The 21,630-nt window shown below is 52.9% G+C and overlaps 1 protein-coding gene across 1 annotated transcript in view; it reads left to right on the top strand.

The window, feature by feature from the left end:
- The first annotated feature begins 380 nt into the window (after positions 1–380).
- The window catches only part of DDC (dopa decarboxylase), a 65,085-nt gene continuing 43,835 nt past the window's right edge, over positions 381–21,630 (top strand). Inside the window, exons 1-5 of the mRNA XM_049641267.1 lie at positions 381–581; positions 3,387–3,500; positions 6,041–6,160; positions 11,691–11,825; positions 12,518–12,661. Of these exons, the coding sequence (XP_049497224.1) occupies positions 381–581; positions 3,387–3,500; positions 6,041–6,160; positions 11,691–11,825; positions 12,518–12,661 (714 nt within the window). The remainder of the gene's footprint in view (positions 582–3,386; positions 3,501–6,040; positions 6,161–11,690; positions 11,826–12,517; positions 12,662–21,630) is intronic.

Raw genomic sequence — 21,630 nt, 5'->3', positions numbered from 1 at the left:
TTGTCCCTGTCCGCTGGCTCGCAAGGGTCGAGGCCGGACTCAGTGGGTTGGTGGTCGTCATCAAGGTTGGGACGGGCCAGGAAAACGGTGTGTACTTCCCGCCCCTTTCACCGCCGCAGACGATGAAAAGTCGGGAGTGGCTGGTGAGCGGTAGAACCAGCGGTCTGCCGCCGTGTCCAAATCCAGTGGTGCGTCCACCCATCTGGACACGGAGGGAGGTGCTCCTGACCCGGAATCTGGGGGTTTCCATGGCTGCCCAGGCGGTCCTAGCAGTCAGCTTGCTGGTAACTGCCCGACCCCAGTTGAGACACTGTCCTGTTTGCTAACTGATTTATTTTCTCTCGCGGTGAAGGTCCTGCCCCTGGCGGAGCCCACGCACCATGAACTCAAGCGAATTCCGGAGGAGAGGAAAGGAGATGACGGACTTTGTGGCGGACTATTTGGACGGCATCGAGGGACGCCAGGTCTACCCCGACGTGCAGCCTGGCTACCTTCGGTCGCTGGTCCCCTCTACTGCCCCCGAGGAGCCAGACGCGTTTGAGGACATCATCAATGACGTTGAGAGGATAATCATGCCAGGGGTAAGTGTGTCCCCAAGGCTGGAAGAAGGGAGGGCTAGCCGTGAGGTAGCACCTACTGGGCACGGGGCAGGTCTCACGTGCTATTCTCCCTGGTCCTCACAGCCCCCTTGCTGGAGAGAGACTTATCATTCCTACTTTGTAGCTGAGGCAACTGACGCCCAGCGAGGTTAGGCGATCAGCCTGAGGTCACACAGCTAGTGAGCTGTGGAGCCAGGACCACCACCCAGATGGTGTGGGCTCCGAGGGCAGTGAGTATTCTTCCCCCCCCCCCCACCCCGTCCCCCCGTAAGCCCAAGGTCAGGTCCCACCCCTAGCCCCTGGTACATGCGTGTGAGTCATACAACCTTTGGAGGACACAGGGCCCCGGTGGCTGTTTTCAAGGAAGTTCAGATTGAAGCACATTCCTAATATTCTTGTGTTTAGCAGACGGCACATATTTATTTCACTGGAGATGTGGGAGGCATCTGTTTCTGTGCAGACCCCTGTCCCCTGAAGCCAGTGCGTCCCAGGGCCACTGACCTGGGGCAGGGCTGCTCCTCAAGACGGAGAGCGCCTCTTTCAGACCCGCTGCTCACTTCTCATTCTCCCAGGGGTTTCCTTTGACATTTGTGCTTGGAGGCAAGTGCAGGATCCCAGTTCTCGCCCTGAGGTTGTGCAAACACGCTGAGCCCCTCCAGGGCAGGTGTGGTTAAATGTCAGGCCGAGAGGGTGCTCCTGCCAAATGTGCAAACACCGGGGGGGGGGGGGGGAGGCGGGGGGGGGGGGGCGGGGAGAGGCGGGGGGGGGGGGGGGGGGGGGGGGGGCTGAGCGGCTCAGACAACAGAGGTTTGCTTCTGGGGCCGGGCCAGCAGATTTGATTCTTGGGGAGGATTCTCCCCCGGGCTTGCGGATGGCCGCCTTCTGGGCACATTTTCACCTGGCCTTTCCTCCTCGCCCAGACCCCGCCTCGGGGTCCAGTGGAGCCCTATTGCGCTCCAGAGGCCCCACTCCTAAGACCATCACAGTGCGCGTTAGGGCTTTGGCACAGGAATCTGGGGGCACAAACATGCCATCCATGGGGAAGGTGGGAGACAGCGGAACGTGAAGTCTTGGTATGAAGGGGGCGTTCAGTGTGCAGAGCCGCGCTGGGCAGTGCAAGGTCCTGGGTCCCTGGGTGGGATTCCAGCCCTCCCAGTGCTCTGTGCGGTTGCAGGGAAAGGAGGTGAGGTCCGGCGGGGTGGGGGTGGGAGGGACTCCGTCTGCAGGTCTTGCAGAGCGAGTGCAGGAACATCCATCTCGGGCGTGGGTGCGAGCTTGAGCTGGGAGGCAAAACAAAGTCATTCCTGTCCTTGGCCAGGTGTCCGGGCCGGCAGGGAGGGCACCCAGGGAGGGGCCTCCACAGGGCACTTATCAGTTGAAAAGGCATTGACTTAAAAGAGAACATAGTAGCATTTGGTTAATTTCTTTCCTGGCCCGGAGTGTTTCCTTCTTTCTTCTGATTCTTCAAAGAAATGAAAATGTTTTCCGGGCCCCTAAAATTTTCGTGGGGCCTGGACACTGGGCCCGTCTCAGCGCCACCACCAGCCTCGGTTGCCTGACCGCCACCACCCACCCCCAGGCTGGGGCTGTGCTCAGCTTCTCACTCGCTCCAGACCATCCACCGTCTTTCACCGTCCTGCCGGCTGGCTTCTCCGTGGCTCTGCTGAGAGCTCCCGGCCACCCCTGCCCCCACCCCAGGCTGAATCGCCTCATTCTCCCTGGGATCCTGCTGCTCGTGTCCGTCCCTCCACCCCTCAGCGCTCCAGGAGCGTCCCCGCAGCCCCCTCGTCCTCCTCAGGTGCTCGCCTGCGCTCAGCATGCAGACATGGGGTGGCCTTGGTGGCTGTGGGACCGGTCTTAAGTCCCCAGGAGTCTGCACAAATCCTGTCGGCCGCTCCCAGTTCTCTGAGAGCTCCTGGGCAGCGACCTGCCCGATCAGGGGGTCTCTTGTGTCACAGAGGACCCTGTGGCCAGTTAGTAACTAGTTCCTTAAGGAAACGGGGTTTGCATTTTGCCGCAGACCACGAAAGTGACTCGTGTTGACAGAACACCTCCTCCACGTTTGGGGGTTCAGAGGCAGGCCACGAGAAGCGTAGAGGCGGAAACGCCCCGGTACTCCTTTTGTTTCCACCTGAGGGAGTGTTGGGGGCTCTGAGAGGGGCGGTCACCAGCCTGGGGTAACCCAGAAAATCCAACCGGCCGCCCGATTTGCAGTCCTGGGCGCTTTCAACATCCCTGCATTTGCCGCGGGCTGGATGGGGCGGTGCCGGGGTTGGGGGCGGCTGGGGGGGCTGGGTCATGTCTCCTGGACACTGATAAAGAGGTGACAACCCCAAGTAGAGACTCCGTGACAATCCCTAGGGGTACAGGGCGTCTTGAGGGCTTTATTCTTTCTGTTGTCGCATGACAGGCATGTCAGCAGCAAGAACAAATTAAAGGAGCAAGAAGGGCGCCTCCCCCATCTTCTTCCCAAACTCTGGGGTATTCCCAGCCAGTCCTGCACGCCCGCCCTTAAATGTCCCCACTCCCAGTGGCCTTGCTGAGCCCTGGCTCCCCTGATGGGACGTGCCCTTGCACATCTGCTCCCCTCTCCCTGACACCTCAGCCCCAGGCCCCCCCAGCAAGGCTGGAACAGAAGAGACGAGGGGTGCAGGGGTGATGGAGCCATGGCTGCTGGAGGGGGTGGCTTGCGTCAGAGATGGAGGAGGAGGGGGGCCAGCTGAAGAATCCTGGAAATGAGGGGCCCTGGGTCCTCCTCACGCGGGGCTGGGCTCTGTCTCCACGCAGGTGACGCACTGGCACAGCCCCTACTTCTTTGCCTACTTCCCCTCGGCCAACTCGTACCCGGCCATGCTCGCGGACATGCTGTGCGGGGCCATCGGCTGCATCGGCTTCTCCTGGGTGAGCTCGGGGGGCCCTTGGGGGGCTCCTGGCAGTGGTGGGGGATCTGCCGTGGGGACCAGCCACCTGTGGGGAGCGGAGAAGGATCCAGCCCTGGACAGAGTGACCCCTAAGGGACTTAGGGACACAGGGAGGTACAGCCTCCTTTCCCGGAAGGGTGGCCGTAGGAATTCAAACCGCAGCCCAGACCCTGGAGTGTCTGCAGCCCAAGCCTGGGAATCTGCATTCTGCCAAGCATCCCAGAGCATTTCTGTGAACTCTGCAGCTGCCGGGGTCCTGGCCCATCTGTTGGCAGCCAAGGCTGCCGTGCCTGGAGAGGCCCCCTCCAGCCCATCACAAGTGGGCAGCGACACAGGGCAGGTGGCCCTGGAAATGGGGCCAGCCCGGCATCTGTGCCAGCTGTCCCAGGACCCCCGTATCTGGGGACAGAATGCCAGCGGAGTGGTGGGGCCGGCTCTTGCCTGTGGCTCCCTGCCCCCAGCCCCGGAGCTGCTGGAAGGATTCAGCTAGAGCCGTGCACTGACTGCCTCAGGGGCCCCGGGCTGCCCACACCAGGCTGACATCTTCCAAGGTCAGGGTCTTCTGTTGGCCTTCTGGGTCCAGAGTGCCACCTGGCTCGTGCCTTGCAGCTGAGTGGACGCATGAGCACTGACTCGTGCCGGGCTTGGCCTTGAGCATGTGAAAGAGGCGTTAGTTTGCGAACGAGCCGGGCCAAGCAGCAGGACCCAGCACCTGCCGGCTCGCCACTCCGGCAGGCTTGCTGTTTAGACAGGGGCGTCCGTCCATCCCGAGTTGCTGGGGGAGGAAGTCAGCAGCCCAGGAAGGATTGCGGGGGAGCCATCCCTGGCTCCTCTGCCGGGGGTCTCTGGACCGTCCCTCCACACGTGCCCCAAGGCCTTTCTCTGCCCCCGGGACAGCAGCCTGGGCACTGACAGGGTGGCCTCGGTGCCCTCCCTGTATCTCTGCCGAGCACACCCCCTTCTGAGGGACGCCTTCTCTTATTAGATGCTGCAGCAGATTTCATTTCCCTCTGCCAGTCCAGAGCCATCGTGTCCCTTCTGGGTGACTCGGCATCTAGCCCATTGCGTGTGCTTTTTCTGAGGACACTGGTTTCTCTGGAAGCTTGGAGAACCGCCTCCCTGTCCCTCTCCTGTACTGGCCAGGACACGGGTTCCTCAGTGAGTGCAGGTTCCCAAGCCTGGAGCTGGTCGTAGCTGGGATGGGGTAGGACCTCCCCCGGGGCTGACCAGCTGGCTGTCACCAGCCGTGCATCATGGTGTGCATGTGGCCCTGGCACCCCAGTGAGACCCACCTGGCGAGAGGTGCTCCATGCATTCTCGGTGGAAACCAGGCCAACCTGCCCCATCCCCTGTGCGATGACAGGGGACAGTCCGGGATGGTAGAGCACCAGCTCGAGCTCCTAAAAGGCAAGGTCAGCGACCTGCCCCGGGGGCTCCCAGAGGACACGGGCCACCTAGAACCCACCTCCCCGACTCCGTCCAGTCTCACCGCATTCACTTGTGACTCCGGAGGAGGGTCCACCGGTGCATCTTTCTAGATCCTTCTGTGAATACACAGATAACTAAACAGGGGCACACGAGGTGCTGGTGGAATGCAGCACAGGATGGTAGGGGCATTATGGGCTCTGCCTTCCTTCCTGGCCATTCTCCCAGGAGTCCTGGGCAGAGAGCACATGTTTGACGCTCATCCAGGCTTTTGAATAGCATCTGGGACTGGACTTTTTTTTTAATGTTTATTTCTTTTTGACAGAGAGAGAGAGGGAGAGAGGGAGAGAGAGGGAGAGCGTGTGTGCACGAGCGGGGGAGGGGCAGAGAGAGAGGGAGACACAGAACCCAAAGCAGGCTCGAGGCTCTAGGCTCTGAGCTGTCAGCACAAAGCCCGACTTGGGGCTCGAACCCATGAGCCATGAGATCATGACCTGAGCCGAAGTCGGACTTTCAACCAATTGAGCCACCCAGGTGCCCCCAGGGCAGGGGCACTAAACCCATCTGCTCCCGAAATTCTGCAAGACCGGGCCCCTTGCTCTGACGCCAGCCTCTAGAGATTTGTGGCAGAGAAGGGTGGGTGAGAGGGGGTGACGTCCCCAGGGAGCTGAGTCTGTGGGTGGAGGACGGTGACGTCACCGAGAGGGCCGCGCAAACCCTTGTCCCTCCTGGGGCACCTCTGGGATCTGGGGAGCGTGGCTGCGTCCATCCTTCCAGAGAGAGACAGAACAGGGGTGTGGCGTGTGACGTGGCCAGGGTGGCCCTCGGTGGTGCTTCAGAGCTGGCAGCATGAGGGGTCCCTCTGTGGTGCTCACTCCGGGGGTCCCCGTCTCTGCTGGGCTGCCTCTTCTCCTCCCCGGAACTGCCAGCGGGGAGAGCACAGTAATCCCGCCCAGAGACGGGCCTTTTGAAAATGCTGAAGGCTGTTGTGAAACCGATAGCGTCCAAGGGACAGAAGTGAGGAAGCGGGCCGCCTCGCGTCCCCATGGGTCACGGGCCGGCAGGTGGCTGATTCCTTTCCTCCCGCCCCGCTAGGCCGCGAGTCCGGCATGCACGGAGCTGGAGACGGTGATGATGGACTGGCTGGGGAAGATGCTGAAGCTGCCAGAGGCATTTTTGGCCGGGGAAGCGGGCGAAGGGGGTGGAGTGATCCAGGTAAGGCGGCGGGGGAGGGGCGTCCAGCATTCCGGGGGTGCTTGGGCTCCACGCCGGGGCCACAGCTGCAGGTGGACGAGAGAGGCCCTTGAACTTCCCGTGCGTCCTCGGACGCCTCCTGGAGAACCAGCATGGCTGAGCCCTTAGGAGCCCTCTGGATCTGGATTTGGGTCCCGGCGGTGTCTGCCACTCCCTCCCCCAGGCTCGGTGGATGGAACAGGGGCGGCCCCTGAACACGAGCGGAGGCTCACGCAGCGTTCCAGGTGCCTGTCACCAGGCGTGAGCCCTGTGCGGGCATCAGCTCGTCTGATCCTACAAAAGCCTGGGAATCTGGCTGTTTTAACGCCGTTTTACAGGCCGGGGGACTGAGGCGTAGACCCGCAGGTGACCTGCCCGCCAGCCCCTGCTGGGAAGTCCCGGAGCCGGGGTCTGAACCCACGTCTGCCATAGAGCTGTGACCTCCACCACCGCTGAGCGCCGTCCTCTGGGCGGTGAGTGCAGCCGTGACCACGTCCTTCCAAGGCTCCTGGAAACCACTACATCAGTGAGAGCCGAGGTCCCCCGAAGATGCTGCCTTTTCTCCGCACCCTCTAATTCGTTCTCCCCATTGGACAAGTACCACTGACAGCGACCATGTGCCAGGGCGTGCCTCGAGGACATGACGGGCGCAAGTGACAGTCAGAGGTCTGTCCCACCAGGAGCCGCAGGACAGATGCCACCGAGGAGACATGGGCTTTGGGCTTTTCTTATTTCCTAGCCTGGACCATGGACTCTGTGGAAGCCACCACCCTCCCTGACTTCATTTTCCTCCGGTCAAGTGCCCAGTCGTGAGATTGAGAATTGAGAGTCAGTTACGGCGGCTGCTATTCTGCCCAGCGGCCCACGGAGACACGGAGACACGGAGACACGGGGGCATGTGTGGGCAGTCAGCGGCTGGCGTGGCCAAAGTCTCGTAGGAAGCAAGGGGTCCTGGGACCGCCCACCCAGACGGGGGCTTCTGACCTCCCGCGTGTCAGTTTTCGTTTGCTGCTGTAAATTTTGTTAGCTCCAAACGGCACAGACCTATTATCTTACAATTCTTTTTTTTTTTTAATGTTGATTTATTTTTTGAGAGAGACAGAGCATGAGCGGGGGAGGGGCAGAGAGAGAGGGAGACACAGAATCTGAAACAGGCTCCAGGCTCTGAGCTGTCAGCACCGAGCCCGACGCGGGGCTCAAACTCACAGACGGTGAGATCATGACCTGAGCAGAAGTTGGGCTTTGTGCTGACAGCACAGAGCCTGCTTGGGGTTCTCCTCTCTCTCTCTCTCTCTCTCTCTCTCTGCCCCTCCCCCACTCCCTCTGTCTCTGTCTCTCTCAAACTTAACAAACTTAACAAAATAATAATACTGTACACGACTTACATTGTATCAAATCGTTCCCTTTATCAATAACACGTCAGAAAATACTCTTTTAGGTCAAGGGGCGATAATATTCTAAAAAGATTATCAGCTTCCTCCTGGGGCTGTCCGGGCTGAGTCCAGATTCAGGATTCACGCTCCACCAAAAAATCAAAATAAAACAAAAATAAAGAGTGTTTCTGGGGTGTCAGATCTTACAACCAAAGCCATGTCTCATTCTCCTCCTTTCAACCGTCCAAGATGATTCCCGTAATTTAATATTTCTCACCAAGCTTACAAATACCCCATAATCTCAGGCGTGCCCTTCACAGTAATAGCAGCTTTTTGCCGAATGCCCACTATGACCTATACTTATTCCTTGGGCTTCATGTGATCTTTTTTCAACCTCCAAGGGGTGGTGAGGGTTGCTGGCTTTGTTTACTGCAGACATTACTTTTTTGAACGTTTCTTTCTTTTGAGAGAGAGAAAGAGAAGATGAGCAGGGGAGGGGCAGAGGGAGGGGGAGAGAGAATCCCGAGCAGGCTCCACGCTGTCAGCACGGAGCCCGACGCGGGGCTCGAACTCGCAAACCGTGAGCCGAAATCAAGAGTCAGATACTTGAAGGACTGAGCCACCAAGGCGCCCCAGAGCGTGGATGGCTTTAGTGACGACTTTTTTCATAGGCGAGGAAGCTGGGGCCAAGAATGGGAGCGTGTGGTGTCCCAGGGCACAAGCTCGCCAGAGACAAGGCTAGGATAATGGTGGGCTGGACCCAGGAGCGTCCCTGACCATTTGCTTGGGTCAGAGTCTCCCGAGGTGTGCATGCTGGCCTGGGTTCAGTCTTTCCATGATCTCTACTTTAAAGACCGTGAGACCCTGGCAATCCCAATCCCAGCATCTCTCTGCCCTTGGAGTCAAGTCCTCTTTGGAGCCCAAGTTTTGCAGAATGGAAGCAGACACCCGCGTGTGTTTGCAGCAGGAGGCAACTGACAAGGTTGATTGTCTGTAATTTGTGAGGCCCCAGGGAGCACCCCAGCTTGGTGACAGCCGTGGGGCTGGGCTGCGGGGGGAGGCTGCACCCAGCTCTCCCCCCACCCGCCCCGAGCCACAATCCCAGCTACTAGATGTCCGTGCGGTGACAGGCAACAGAGTCAGATGGCAAGTCGTCGTGTGAGCTGCCCAAACTGGGCTGGAAAATGGTCTCTTAATTGGGTTTGAAAGCTCTTGTGGAAGAAAAGCCAATGCTTTGCCGTGTGCGGGGTGACACTTGAAAGGACATTTCTGGTCCCAGCGTCGGCTGTCACAGCATCTCTCTCTGCCGCGTAGCCGGCTTGCCATGGCAACCTTTGTCCGCTGCAGGGAAGAGGTGTCATTACGCGGCCCGAGCCCCGGAACAGACCCCCGGCTCCTTCTGCCCACTCCTCCCTCTGTTGGCTTCCCACAAAGGGCCAGAAATCTGCTCGAATTCCTGATCCACGGCAGGAGCTGGAACGTGTGGCTGCCATGGGCCTCTGAGCTCGGGACTCCCCACTGACAATTTCTCCCGTTGGGCAATTTGTGTGTTCAATCATTTTCGGCTGCGTGGAGGGGGGGAGTTTGCAAGGACCAAGAAGAAAGGCGACCCCAGGAGGAATCCGGTTGGTGATTCAAAGCCTTTCATTAGCATGTGGCTCAGGGGAGAACAGAGGTTGCGGGGGGAAGGTGCGTTTCAAGGCCTCAGGCAGAGGGTGCCACACAGGGAGGGGGCTGTGATCCCGCGTGAGTATTGGAGACAGAACCAGGCAGATGGATTCCAGCACCCGGGCGCCATGCCTTTCAAGAAGCTTTGCGCGGTCCACTTCGGACGAGGAGTAGATGCTGGACCCAGGAGACACACGCCGTGGGGCGCAGGAGGAAACCCCCCACCCTGGAGTGGGAAACCCCGTGCCTGCTTTCAGGGAGCTTGGATTCCCTGCTTCTACCGATCTAGCATCACCAGCCCATGTTGACTGTTGATTTCGGCTCAGGTCAGGATCTCACGGTTCGTGAGTTCGAGCCCCACGTCCTGCCCTGCACTGACAGCACAGAGCCTGCTTCAAATTTTCTGTCTCCCTCTCTCTCTGCCCCTCCTCCCCCCTCTCAAAATAAATAACAAACTTAAAAAAATACTACAATAAAATGACCGCTAGTGACAATATGGCCCGAAGAAATGTAAAACCCACCCGAGAGGCCGGGTTAAGAAGATTGTATGTGTATATTTGAGTCCATGCATTTGAGCGGCAAAACTCCAAGTAAATGTATTTATGTTCGAACTTCACCTGTCTCCCCGGAGGATCTGAATTGGCTTAAAAGAATAAGTAAAAGCATCGAAATGGTAAAATAGAACAGGAAATCGGGTCAGTGAAGGGAAATGAGGATAAAACGAAGTTAGCGGGGGAAGTTGGCCTAATTATTTTATTGTGTATTTCTCTGCAAAATTCTCAAATCTTACAAATCTCTCATAGTCGACCCAGATCTACCTTCTTTTATTTTATTTTTTCCTTTCTAATGTTAATACTGTTCAATTTGTTGGTTTCCTCTAGGATTTACTTAAGAGGTGGAGATTATGAGCAGTAGATGGGGGGGCATCGCTTCTAAATGTGGGGAGGCCCCCGTCCCCCTGCCACTTGCTAGAAGTTAGTTCCCTTCTTAGAATCCATTTCCCACCTGACAATGACCGAATTTAAAAACAAGGTTCTACCGGGACACCTGGGTGGCTCAGTCGGCTTAGCTTCTGACATCGGCTCAGATCATGATCTCACAGTTCGTGGGTTCGAGCCCCGCGTCGGTCTCTCTGCTGTCAGCAGGGAGCCCACTTCAGATCCTCTGTCTCCCTGTCTCTCTGCCTCTCCCCCACTCACGCTCTCTGCCTCTCAAACATTAAAAAAAATTTTTTTTAATACATAAAAATAAAAACAGGGTTATTTTGCAAATTCTGCGGAACAGCATGGTGGGTGCTGAGTCCGTGTTATCTTTAACCCACTTGCAGCCTCCAAGGAGTGAAGACTGTGCCTTTCTTTTAGTTCTTTGCCAGGGTAAGTTGTTGAATTAGTCCGCTGGGCCGCCCTAACACAACACCACGGACCAGCAGCTTTAACAATAGACATTTATTGTATCCCAGTCCCTCAGGCTGGAAGTCGCCATCAGCGAGTGGGGAGCGATGGTTCCTCCTGATGCCTCTCTCCCTGGCTTGTAGAAGGCCGTCTCCTCCCCGTGTCCTCCCATGGCCTTTTCTCTGTGTGCGTGAATGTCTGGTGACCTATAAGGACACCAGTCGGACCTTTCAACCTAATGACCTCTTCAGACGCCTTATCTCCAAATACGGTTACATTCTGGCGGACTCGGGGTGAGGGCTTCAGCGTGCTGGATTGGGAAGGACGTAACGAACCCTGTGACATTAGTAACCGAGGGAGCACCTCCAAGGGCATTTCTGAATCTGGAGGGAAAGGCATCCCATTTTGTAAACCAATACAAGTTTCTCTGCGCGAGTGGTTGTGAACACAGCTGGGCTGAGTGGCCGGTACCCCGGGTCCCGGTCTCCTCCTCTGGTGGACGTAGGACCAGCCCTCATTGGCCAGCCTGGGAGAACTCCATGGAAAAATGCACGCAAAGTGGGTCTTGCACTTGCTGCGAGCTGAGTGCTCGGAAGGGCCGGCCAACAGGTTACATAAAATAGACAAAGCAATGAATGATAAAGCTGAATGAATCTTAAGACCTGCGGGCTGGGGGCATCTGGGTGCCTCAGTCGGTTAAGCATCCGACTTCGGCTCAGGTCATGATCTCACGGTCTGTGAGTTCAAGCCCCGAGTCAGGCTCTGTGCTGACAGCCCAGAGCCCAGAGCCTGGTTCAGATTCTGTGTCTCCCTCTCCCTCTCTCTGCCCCTCCCGGCTCACGCTCTGTCTCTCTCTCTCTCTCTCTCTCTCTCTCTCTCTCAAATGTAAATAAAAAAATAAAAAAAGAACTGAAATGATTGTCACAGGTTGTTCCGATCTTTCCTGGGCGAAGGAGGATAAGCTTTGCAATTTCAGACTCATCTTTTAAGAACAGTATGGACAATAATGTCTCCCAGCAGTTTAGAGAGTGATTTCTTTGCTGCACTTTGAAGCTCATTTCGACCCTTTCTTTGATCTAGGGAAGTGCCAGTGAGGCCACTCTGATGGCCCTGCTGGCCGCTCGAACCAAAGTGACCTGCCGCCTGCAGGCCGCCTCCCCCGGGCTGACGCAGGGTGCCATCATGGACAAGCTAGTGGCTTACTCATCGGATCAGGTGAGTGTGTTGGCTGAGCGTGTTGGTCCAAAGCCCCACTGAGTCTCCAAGATCTGAATGTCTTGTTGGAGGTCAAATCAGATCAAAACAATACCATGCAACCTGTCAGTCGTTTTTATAACTGTGCTTGGAAGTGGACGTTCGTTATTTTCTCAGTGTGCACGTGAGGTCTTGGAGGTCCACTGGGGTCACGGGGGAAGGGCCTGGAGTCCCCCCAGGCCCTCAGGTCTTGCGATCCTGCAACTGCTGTCACCAACTGGGAGCTGGGTCCCCATACCGGAGAGGTCCAGACCCCAGGATGGAGTCAAGTAGGAGACGGTGGCGGTGGGGGCCGCAGGGCAGCGAGGGGGAGCTGGCAGTAAGAACCGGCCTTTCTGGGGGCTCCTGAGACCCACCATCCAGGAACGATGCTGTGTCGTTGGCTTCTTCGCTCCAGACACCATGCACTGAACTTGGCCCCCGAGGTGCCCAAAGCCCCATGGTAAGAGGAACCCCCAGACAAGAAGCCGGGTGCTACCTCTACCTCAGACTTTATTTTGCTGCTCGTTCACTAAACCGCAAAGTGAGATTCCAGAATCAGGTGCAGGGGTGGGGGGGGGTGTGCAGCCCTGGAAGCTGTCTGCAGAGCCAGGGGCTCTGTCACCCGCACAGGACACGCACGCAAGAATCTAACTCTGCCGCTTTCTTTCCAGGCACACTCCTCAGTGGAAAGAGCCGGATTAATTGGAGGAGTGAAACTGAAAGCCATCCCTTCCGATGGCAAGTTTGCTATGCGTGGTTCTGCCCTGCAGGAAGCTATGGAGAGAGACAAGGCGGAGGGCCTGATTCCTTTCTTTGTAAGTCAACTATGCCTCTTGGGTAGGGCCCCCTGGGGGTCTCAGAGCCCTGCTTGGGTCTGGGGCAGGGTGCCATGCTGGTCACAGGATAGGCGGTTCATGCATCATCAGCTGACTGCTCCTTGAGGAAGGCTGGAGCATGACTCCATTTACATTTTTTTAATGTTTATTCATTTTTGAGAGAGAGAGAGAGAGAGAAAGCAGGGGAGGGGCAGAGAGGGGGTGGGGGACAGAGGATCCGTAGCAGGTTCGGTGCCGACAACAACGGAGCCCGATGTGGGGCTCGAACTCATGAACTGTGAGATCATGACCCTAGCTCCAATTGGACGTTCAACTGGCTGAGCCACCGAGGCACCCCAGGAGCGTGACTCCCATTTATTTGTGCCTCCGCCTGCCTAGTCTCAGAAAGAAGTAAGCAGAGCACCCAGCCTGGAGGATCCTGGTTAAGCCAACAAGCCTTGTTTCTGCTCCTGTTAAATGCGACACCGTATGGTTGTCCCTTGACAGCACTCTGTGCCTCGGTAGGTGCTCTGTCGTGAGGAGGGCATGATGGACCCAGTGAACCACGTTAACCATAAAACACAGAAAGCCTTGGCCACCCAGACCGGTATTCTTAGCAGATACCAAGACGCATCACAAGCGATGTGTTGCAAGCCAGCACTGACTAATTCTAGGTAAAATACGTAACCGGCCAAATAGCACCAGGTTTTCTCGTGTACAGATGGGCATTTTCTAGCGGGGAAGAAATAGATAGTGTTACAGCGAGAGCCTGGAGTTGTCGCATCCGACGCGGCCATGGCAGCGTGCAGAGCTGAGGACTGACGCATCACGTGTGATGACAATTAAGACGTGATCGTGGCCCCAGGCTGGTGGTGTCCAACCTGGCTGTATATTGGAGTTACCGGGGGAGCTCTGAAAACACGGTCACACCTTGGTTTGTGAGCATAATTCGTTCTGGAAACACGCTCGTCATCCAAAGCGCTCGTATATCAAAGCGAATTTCAAAAACCTTTAGCTCAGTTGTGATCATGTGACGTTCGGCATCACGTATGACTTGTATCACAAGACATCGCTCATTCATCAAGTTAAAATTTGCTAGAAACGTTTGCTCGTCTTGTGGAACATTCGCAGAACGAGTTACGCGCAGTCCGTGGTGTTACCGTATACTGATGCCCAGGCCCTGCCCCAGTTACTTTTACCAGAAGTTCTGGGAAGGGAGCTTTTCGAACAAACTGGGGAGATTTTAGAAACAAATCAAGATCCTCAGGTACCTCTTGAACATATCTGAGCATCTCCTACTTGTTAGAACAATCTAGGTGTGGCAGACTTTATGGACCCCGTGTGAATCATGCCCACTCTTTTTTATTTAAGAATTAATCTTCGAGACAAGCTTTTATTCTCAAAAAAAAAATTGTTTTCATCGATTTGAATCAACCACCACTCATTGAATACCTAACGTGTGACCTGGGGAAGGCGCGGAAGGCATGATTTGATACAAACTTGGATCCCCACTTGTGGAGTTTCCACGGGAATCACTGTAGGAGTGAGCAGATTCAGACGTAGCTGGTGGGAGGGACTGACGGCCAAGGCAGCTGTCAGCCTGCAATAGGCTGAGCCAGAGGTCACCTTAGTCACCCCGTCCTGCTTCATTTTCCCATCTTGCATGAAATACACGTTTATTTGTATAGTTGTTACTGCCTCCCTCCTCCCACCACACTGTGAGCTACGCGGAGGGCGGGTCTGGTTAATAGTCGCTTTATCCAGCTCCTTGAACCTGCCCTGCCCCTTAGCAGAAGCACAATAAATATTTGTCATATAAAGATTCGGAAGGAAGATCCTTCTAGTTAGAAGGAAAGACTACCTTTAAAATTCCGACAGACAATCCCCTGATGGTCTGAAAGGATTCCTTTTACACAAGGTAAGCTTTTCTGCACCTATGCCATCACTAACTAAGACTCACCAGAATATCCTATCTCGGGAAAAATAAATACATTAAAACCCACTCTTGCAGATTTGAAGAACGAAGGCAATGGAATACACCACATAAAACGATGAGAAGATTTCATTTCATAAAAACCACAAGACTCGTAAACAAAACAAAAGGGCAAACGCTGGCAGGAAATACAGTATATATTATAAAGCAAATCTTAAAAGAAGGCTCAGATTTTCGAGAAGTCAAAGGACAACATTCCATTGGGAAAACAGACAAAATAGAAAAACAGTTGGTTCCCAGGTCAAGCCCAAGAAAGTGAGGACACAAAATCAATTTCAATCTTGTAACAAACAGGGCAATGCAACTTGTCTCCTTAGGGACGACTGGGAACATCTCAGCTGTGGCTTATAGACCTGCCCATGGCTTGTTTTATGTTTGGCCCGGGTGTAGTTGACATATTTTGAAGTTTCTGTACCCAGCTGCACACGCGTCTAGAATCGTCAAACCTTCCCGCCGAACGACCCATTCGTCACCGCAAAATGCTCTCTTTATCTCTATGAAATCTGCATACAGTGAGGTCACTGCAGTTACATCCGGTTTCTATGGGTTAGTGGTCAGGGGATACGTTTTCCCAGTGTCTTCCTTTCCTTTCCTGTTCTCTTACACCTACAATGAGTCTCCTGTGTGCAGGCTACAGTTGCTGCTTGTTTTTGTTTTTGTTTTTTTTTCATTTGTTTATAAGTCCAACATGATAATTTTTCTCAAATTTGTCCATTTACTTAAAGTAATTGTTGGCACACTGAAGTGCATAGCTGTCTATCTGGTCCACCTCTTATATGATGGTTTTTCTCTGCTTTCTTGTCTTTTTTTTTTTTTTTTAATGTTTATTCATTTTTGGAGAGAGACAGCATGGGGCAGGGGCAGGGAGAGAGGGAGAGACAGAATGTGAAGCAAGATCCAGGCTCTGGGGGGGGGGGGGGTCTCTATTTCATTTATTTCTACTTTAATCTTTATTATTTCCTTCCTTCTACTAACTTTACGTTTTGTTTTTTTCTTTTTCTAGATCTTTTAGGCGTTAGATGGTTTGAGTTTTTCTTATTTCCTTTTTTTAACTATTATTTTTAATGTTTATTTTTGAGAGAGGGATAGAGTGTGGGGGGGGAGGGGCAGGGAGAGAGAGAGAGAGAGAGAGAGAGAGAGAGACAGAATCCGAAGCAGGATCCAGGCTCTGAGCCATCAGCACAGAGCCTGATGCAGGGCTTAAACCCACAAACCATGAGATCATGACCTGAGCTGAAGTCGGACACCCAATCGACTGAGCCACCCAGGTGCCCTGCCATTGATCTTTCTTTCCTATGTTTTCTTATTTTCACCTGGAATCATTTTTTTTCTGTCTGAAAAACTATCTTTATAATTTCTTTCCTATTTTGATACAATTCCCTCTGTTCTTGTTTCTCTGAAAATGTCTTTATTTTGCCTTCCCCTTTCAATATTTTTGCTGGGTCTAGAGTTCCAGGCTAGACGTTCTCTTCCTTTGGCAGATTAAATGCATAAGCCCATTGGCATCCTTCTCCCATCACCTCTGGTGGGATGTCACTCATCAGTCTCACTGTGACTTTTAGAGGTAATGTGGCAATGTGACTTCTTTCACCCTCTGATTGCTTGCAGTATTTGCCTTCTGTCTTTGCGTCTAGGCAGCTCTACTAGGATGAAAGTTGATTGCTTCTTCGTGCTTATTCTCCTTGGGTTTCACAGAGCTTCCAGAATCTGTAATTTGTCACTTGTCCTCAGTGTAGGGAAATTCTTACGCATAATCTCTCCAAAGTTTGCTTCTGCACATTCTTCCCTCCCCTTCTGGGACTCTGCACAGGTGTTGGGTTGTCCCTCCCAGCGCCCATGACCTCTGATGCTCTTCTGTATACCTGCCACCCATTCTTTTTTGTTTTTAATTTTTTTTAATGTTTATTTATTTTTGAGACCGAGAGAGACAGAGCATGAGTGGGGGAGGGGCAGAGAAAGAGAGGGAGACACAGAATCCAAAGCAGGCTCCAGGCTCTGAGCTGTCAGCACAGACCCTGACTCGGGGCTTGAACTCGTCAACTGCGAGATCATGACCTGAGCCAAAGTCGGATGCTCAACCGACTGAGCCACCCAGGCGCCCCCCGCTTCCCTCCATTCTTAAAATCCCTATGCTCAATCCCTATGTACAATTTACCCCTATTTATCGTTCACCAAGTCTTTCTCTAGTTATGTCTGGCCGATACATGAATATGTCATGTTCTTGGTTTAAAATATTGGAAGGTTTTAAGTTCTTATTTTGAACACTTGTAGATTAAAGAGAAAATAACAAGGTTCATATGCAGAGACCCCCCTCATCCCTTTCACCCAGTTTCCCCCCGTTGTTACAGCTTGCACACGATAGTGCAGTAACAGAACCCGGAAGCTGACATTGTGTGCGTGTAGTCTTATGTCATTGTCACGCGTGTAAGTTCATGTCACCTCCCCCCACCCCCACAGCCAGGATGCAGAACTTCTCCATCACCACAAAGATGTCCCCTCCCCACCTCTTCACACACGCTAATGCCCTGCTGTCCTCACTTTGAGCGTGTTATACACACACAATCACAAAGCCTGTCGCCTTTTGCAGCCGGCTTTTCTCACTTGGCATAATGACCTTGAGGTCTGTCCGGAGTGTGGCATGAATCGATACACGGTTATTTTTACTGACTCACAACAGCAGTTTGGCACCACCTTCTTGGTAACCCAGCCTGTTTAACCATTTACCTACTGAGGACATCAGAGTTGTTTCCAGGGTTGGGTGATTGCACATAAAGAGTCCAAAAACACAAAACTGAAAATAAAGCTTCCGTGACCATTCACACATAGGTATTTGGGTGAACGTATGTTTTCATTTCTCTGGCAAAAATTCCCAAGAAAGTAATTGAGTGTGATATGCTAGCTGTGAGTTTATTTACCTTTTCAAGAAACTGTCAAACTGTTTTCCAGAGAGGCTGTACCATTTTATGCCTCTACCAACGATGTGTGAGGAATTAAGGCTGTGCGTCCTCAACAGCATTTGTTATTCACCATTTTTAAATTCTAGGTGTTTTGGTAGGACAGTAGGGATATCATCATTTGCATTTCCCTGATGACTAATGATGTCGAACATCTTTCGGTGTGTTTCTTTGCCACCCATATGGCCTTGGCAGTGAAATGTGTCTTCATGTCTTTGCCCATGTTTAATTGGATGGATTAATTTTTAAAAAATTTAACGTTTATTCATTTTTGAGACACAAAGAGAGACAGAGCGTGAGCAGGGCAGGGGCAGAGAGAGGGAGACACAGAATTAGAAGCAGGCTCCAGTCTCCGAGCTGTCAGCGCAGAGCCCGACGTGGGGCTCGAACCCATGAACCGTGAGATCATGACCTGAGCCGAAGTCGGACGCTCAACCGACTGAGCCACCCAGGTGCTCCAGCTCTCTCTTTTTTTTTTAAATCACCAAATAGTATCTCATTGTTTGGATGTACCTATTGAAGGACATTAATATCCCGCACCCACCTCTGACTCAGAGGTTTTCCAGTACCATTGAACAATTACCTCGATCTGATACTATCTACCTGGATAGTGGACTATTCGATCCCACAGTCTTACAAGACTGCCTCACTTCAGTTGCCAGTTGTAACTCCAGGTTGTCACCTGTCACCTGACCAACTGCTATAGATCAGAAATTCCAGCGACCCCCTCCCTTGGGTTTGATTAATTTGTTAGAGCAGCTCACAGAACTCAGACATCTTACTTGCTAAATCACTGGTTCGTTAGAGAAGGATAAAACTCAGGAAGGACCAGGTGGAGGAAACGTGGGGGGGGGCAAGATCTGGGGAAGGGGCGTGGAACTTCCATGTCCTCTCCTGGTCCCACTGTCCCCAAGTCTCCACCTGTTCACTGGCCCTCAGGTTCTACCAACCCGCTTTTGGGGTGTTATAGAGGCTTCATTACATAGGCATGATGGGTTGAATCACGGATCATTGGTGATTGAACTCAATCTTCAACGCCCTCCCCTCCCTAGAGGTCAGGGTTGGGACTTAACAGTTCCAATGCTCCAGTAACAGGATTGGTTCCCTTGAGAGCCAGCCAGCATCCTTAGGTGACCTAGCCGCTTCTCATTAACATGACAAAAGACGCCTTTATGGACTTCCTGGCTTATTCAGTTCCAAGGGTTTTAGGAGCTCTGTGCCGGAAATGGGGACAAAGACCAAATATATATATATTTCTTATTATAAATGACAATATCACAGACATCTCGGTTGCTTCCGAATTTCGGTAATTATTTGAAGAGTGCTATGAGCATCAAGTGCAGGTTTTTGTGTGGACACAGTTTTCAACTCATCTGGGTAAATGAACAGGAACCCACATAATTGCTTGGTCGTATGGTTAGAGAACATTTGGTTTTTATGAGAAACTGCCAGACTCTTCCAAAGCAGCTGTACCATTTTGCATTTCTACGAGCCATGAAATCAGAGTTACTGTTTTGCCACATCCGCACCAGCATTTGGTGTTGTCGGTGTTTTCGATTTTAGCCGTTCCCATAGGTGTCTGTTGGTATCTGAAAGTTGTTTTCATTTCAGACTCCCTACCGACGTACCCCGTAGAAGATTTTGTCATATGCTTATCTGACGTTTGAATATCTTCTTTGGTGAGGTGTCAGTTCCGATCTTTCGCCCCTGTGTTAGTTGGGTTGTTTATTTTCTTGTTGGGTTTGAGGACTTCCTTTTATAATTTGGATACCAGTCCTTTATCAAGAGATGCGTTTGGCAAATATATTCTCCCAATGGGTAGCTTTTCATTCTCTGCAATGTCTTTTGTGGAGCAGGAGTTTCTGATTTTCCTCAAGTCTGTCTCATCAATGTTTTCTTTCTTGGATCCTGCCTTTGGTGTGGTGGCCACAAACTCATCGCCACACCCAAGAGGATGTAGGTTTTCTCCCGTGTCATCATTTAGGCATTTTACATTTTACATTTAGGTCTGTGATCCACTTTGAGTTAGTTTTTGTGAGGGGGGTAAGGTCGGTGGCCAGATGCAGTTGTGTTTTGGGCTTTGAATGTCCAGTTATTCCAACATGATTCGCTAATGGCAGGGATATTAGTGGGAGGCAGATGATGTATTATTTATCCAAAATGTTCCCTGCTCCCTTTTGCCCATTTATGTGCTCCTTCATTAGGATGTGAGCCTTTACTTACACTAGAATTTACATTTTTTTTTAATTTTTTTTTTAACGTTTATTTATTTTTGAGACAGAGAGAGATAGAGCATGAACGGGGGAGGGGCAGAGAGAGAGGGAGACACAGAATCGGAAGCAGGCTCCAGGCTCTGAGTCATCAGCCCAGAGCCCGACGCGGGGCTCGAACTCGCGGACCGTGAGATCGTGACCTGAGCTGAAGTCGGACACCCAACCGACTGAGCCACCCAGGCGCCCCTTAAATTTTTTTTTAACGTTTATTTATTTTTTTGAGACAGAGAGAGACAGAGCACAAACGGGGGAGGTCAGGGAGAGGGAGACACAGAATCTGAAACAGGCTCCAGGCTCTGAGCTGTCAGCCCAGAGCCCGACGCGGGGCTCGAACCCACGGACCGCGAGATCATGACCTGAGCCGAAGTCGGCCACTTAACCCACTGAGCCACCCAGGCGCCCCTAGAATTTACATTTTAATTACAGTCTTATATGTACCTGGCTTCGTGATTAGTTAATTCTGTGTGACTTATAACGGCAATACCAAAAACCAATGGTGTACTGAATGATAAGATCCCCCTCACCCATTTCCTCACCAATGTCAAAAGCTCTAATTTCTCTTAGTGCTTTTTTTCTTCATCTTTGATGGAAATCCAGATAGGTCTATGGAGTGATACAGTGATCCAGAACGTTTTAGGGACGAGAGGTAGGGAAAGACTGAGTTTCATCTTATTTCATATAGAATTTTGTGGTCTTCCCTCGGGAATCGTGAGAAAAAAAAATTTGTATTGTCCTTATTTGAATATGCTCTACAGGATGTTGTCCCGAACACATATGTATTCATCACATATTCGTGATTCTGCACCAAGGAAGGGAGATCAGAACATGCGTTCATAATTCAGTGGTGGGATTTCGGAAGGCAGCGTAGCATTTCACTTTGGCCACCGCTCTGTGCCCGTGACTTTGCGAGGACTTTGCAACAAGGCATCCTTTGGAGGCATTTCAGAGGGGCCGAAGCCTTTGTCGGGACATTTTAGGAGGCAACTACCCTGAGTACGTTTTATAATCCTTGTCAGTGGGCTCTCAGGCAAATGGTGGACCAAGTCGTGGTCTTAGCAGCAGGTGCTGGATACATCCACTCGTTGTATTTCACAACTTACCCTGATGGGATGTGTAATAGTCGCCGATTCATTCACGTGTATTGGGTAACCGCTGCATGCCGGGCCTGTGGGCTGCAGATGACGGGGCCCTTGAGGATCTTATGGGTCAGACAGAGACGCTAAGTGAACAGTCATTCGCAGAAGGTGCAGCGTGATCAGAGAAACAAGCAAGCCAGTCGTTGTCACCATGGGAACACGGGGATCAGGAAAGAGTTGCTATGGGAGCCAGTCTTGGAAAAGTGACGGATGTAGGCTGAGCTGGGGCGGGGGTGGGGTGGGGGTGCTGTTCATGGGCTGCTTGGGTCACACACTCCAGGGAAAGGAAATAGCGATGAGAATGTATTGCATCCAGCAGACCGAAGGGCAAGACAGGCTCAGAACTTGCTAGAGCCACGAAAGTTGCACTGTGACGTGATCCCAGAGTTCCCGCTTCACGCACCGTGTTGCACTGCTGTCCGCAGGAGGGTGGGGAGATCACGGATGTGAGGTCCCAGAAGCTGCGAGGGTCTTCACCGCCCGGGGCAGGAGTGTACGGAGGGGTGTAGGAGGCGGGCTGCAGAGGCAGTGGTGAGGAGATCATGAGGGGATGAGCGTGAGGAAGACGGGCCTTCCCTAAGGGCAACACATAGTCACTAAGGGAGTTTTTAGC

This window comes from Panthera uncia, chromosome A2, assembly GCF_023721935.1.
Source record: "Panthera uncia isolate 11264 chromosome A2, Puncia_PCG_1.0, whole genome shotgun sequence".
NCBI classification, from domain to species: domain Eukaryota; kingdom Metazoa; phylum Chordata; class Mammalia; order Carnivora; family Felidae; genus Panthera; species Panthera uncia.
Note: the sequence above shows the minus strand (reverse complement) of the source record. Positions and strands in the feature narration are given on the sequence as shown.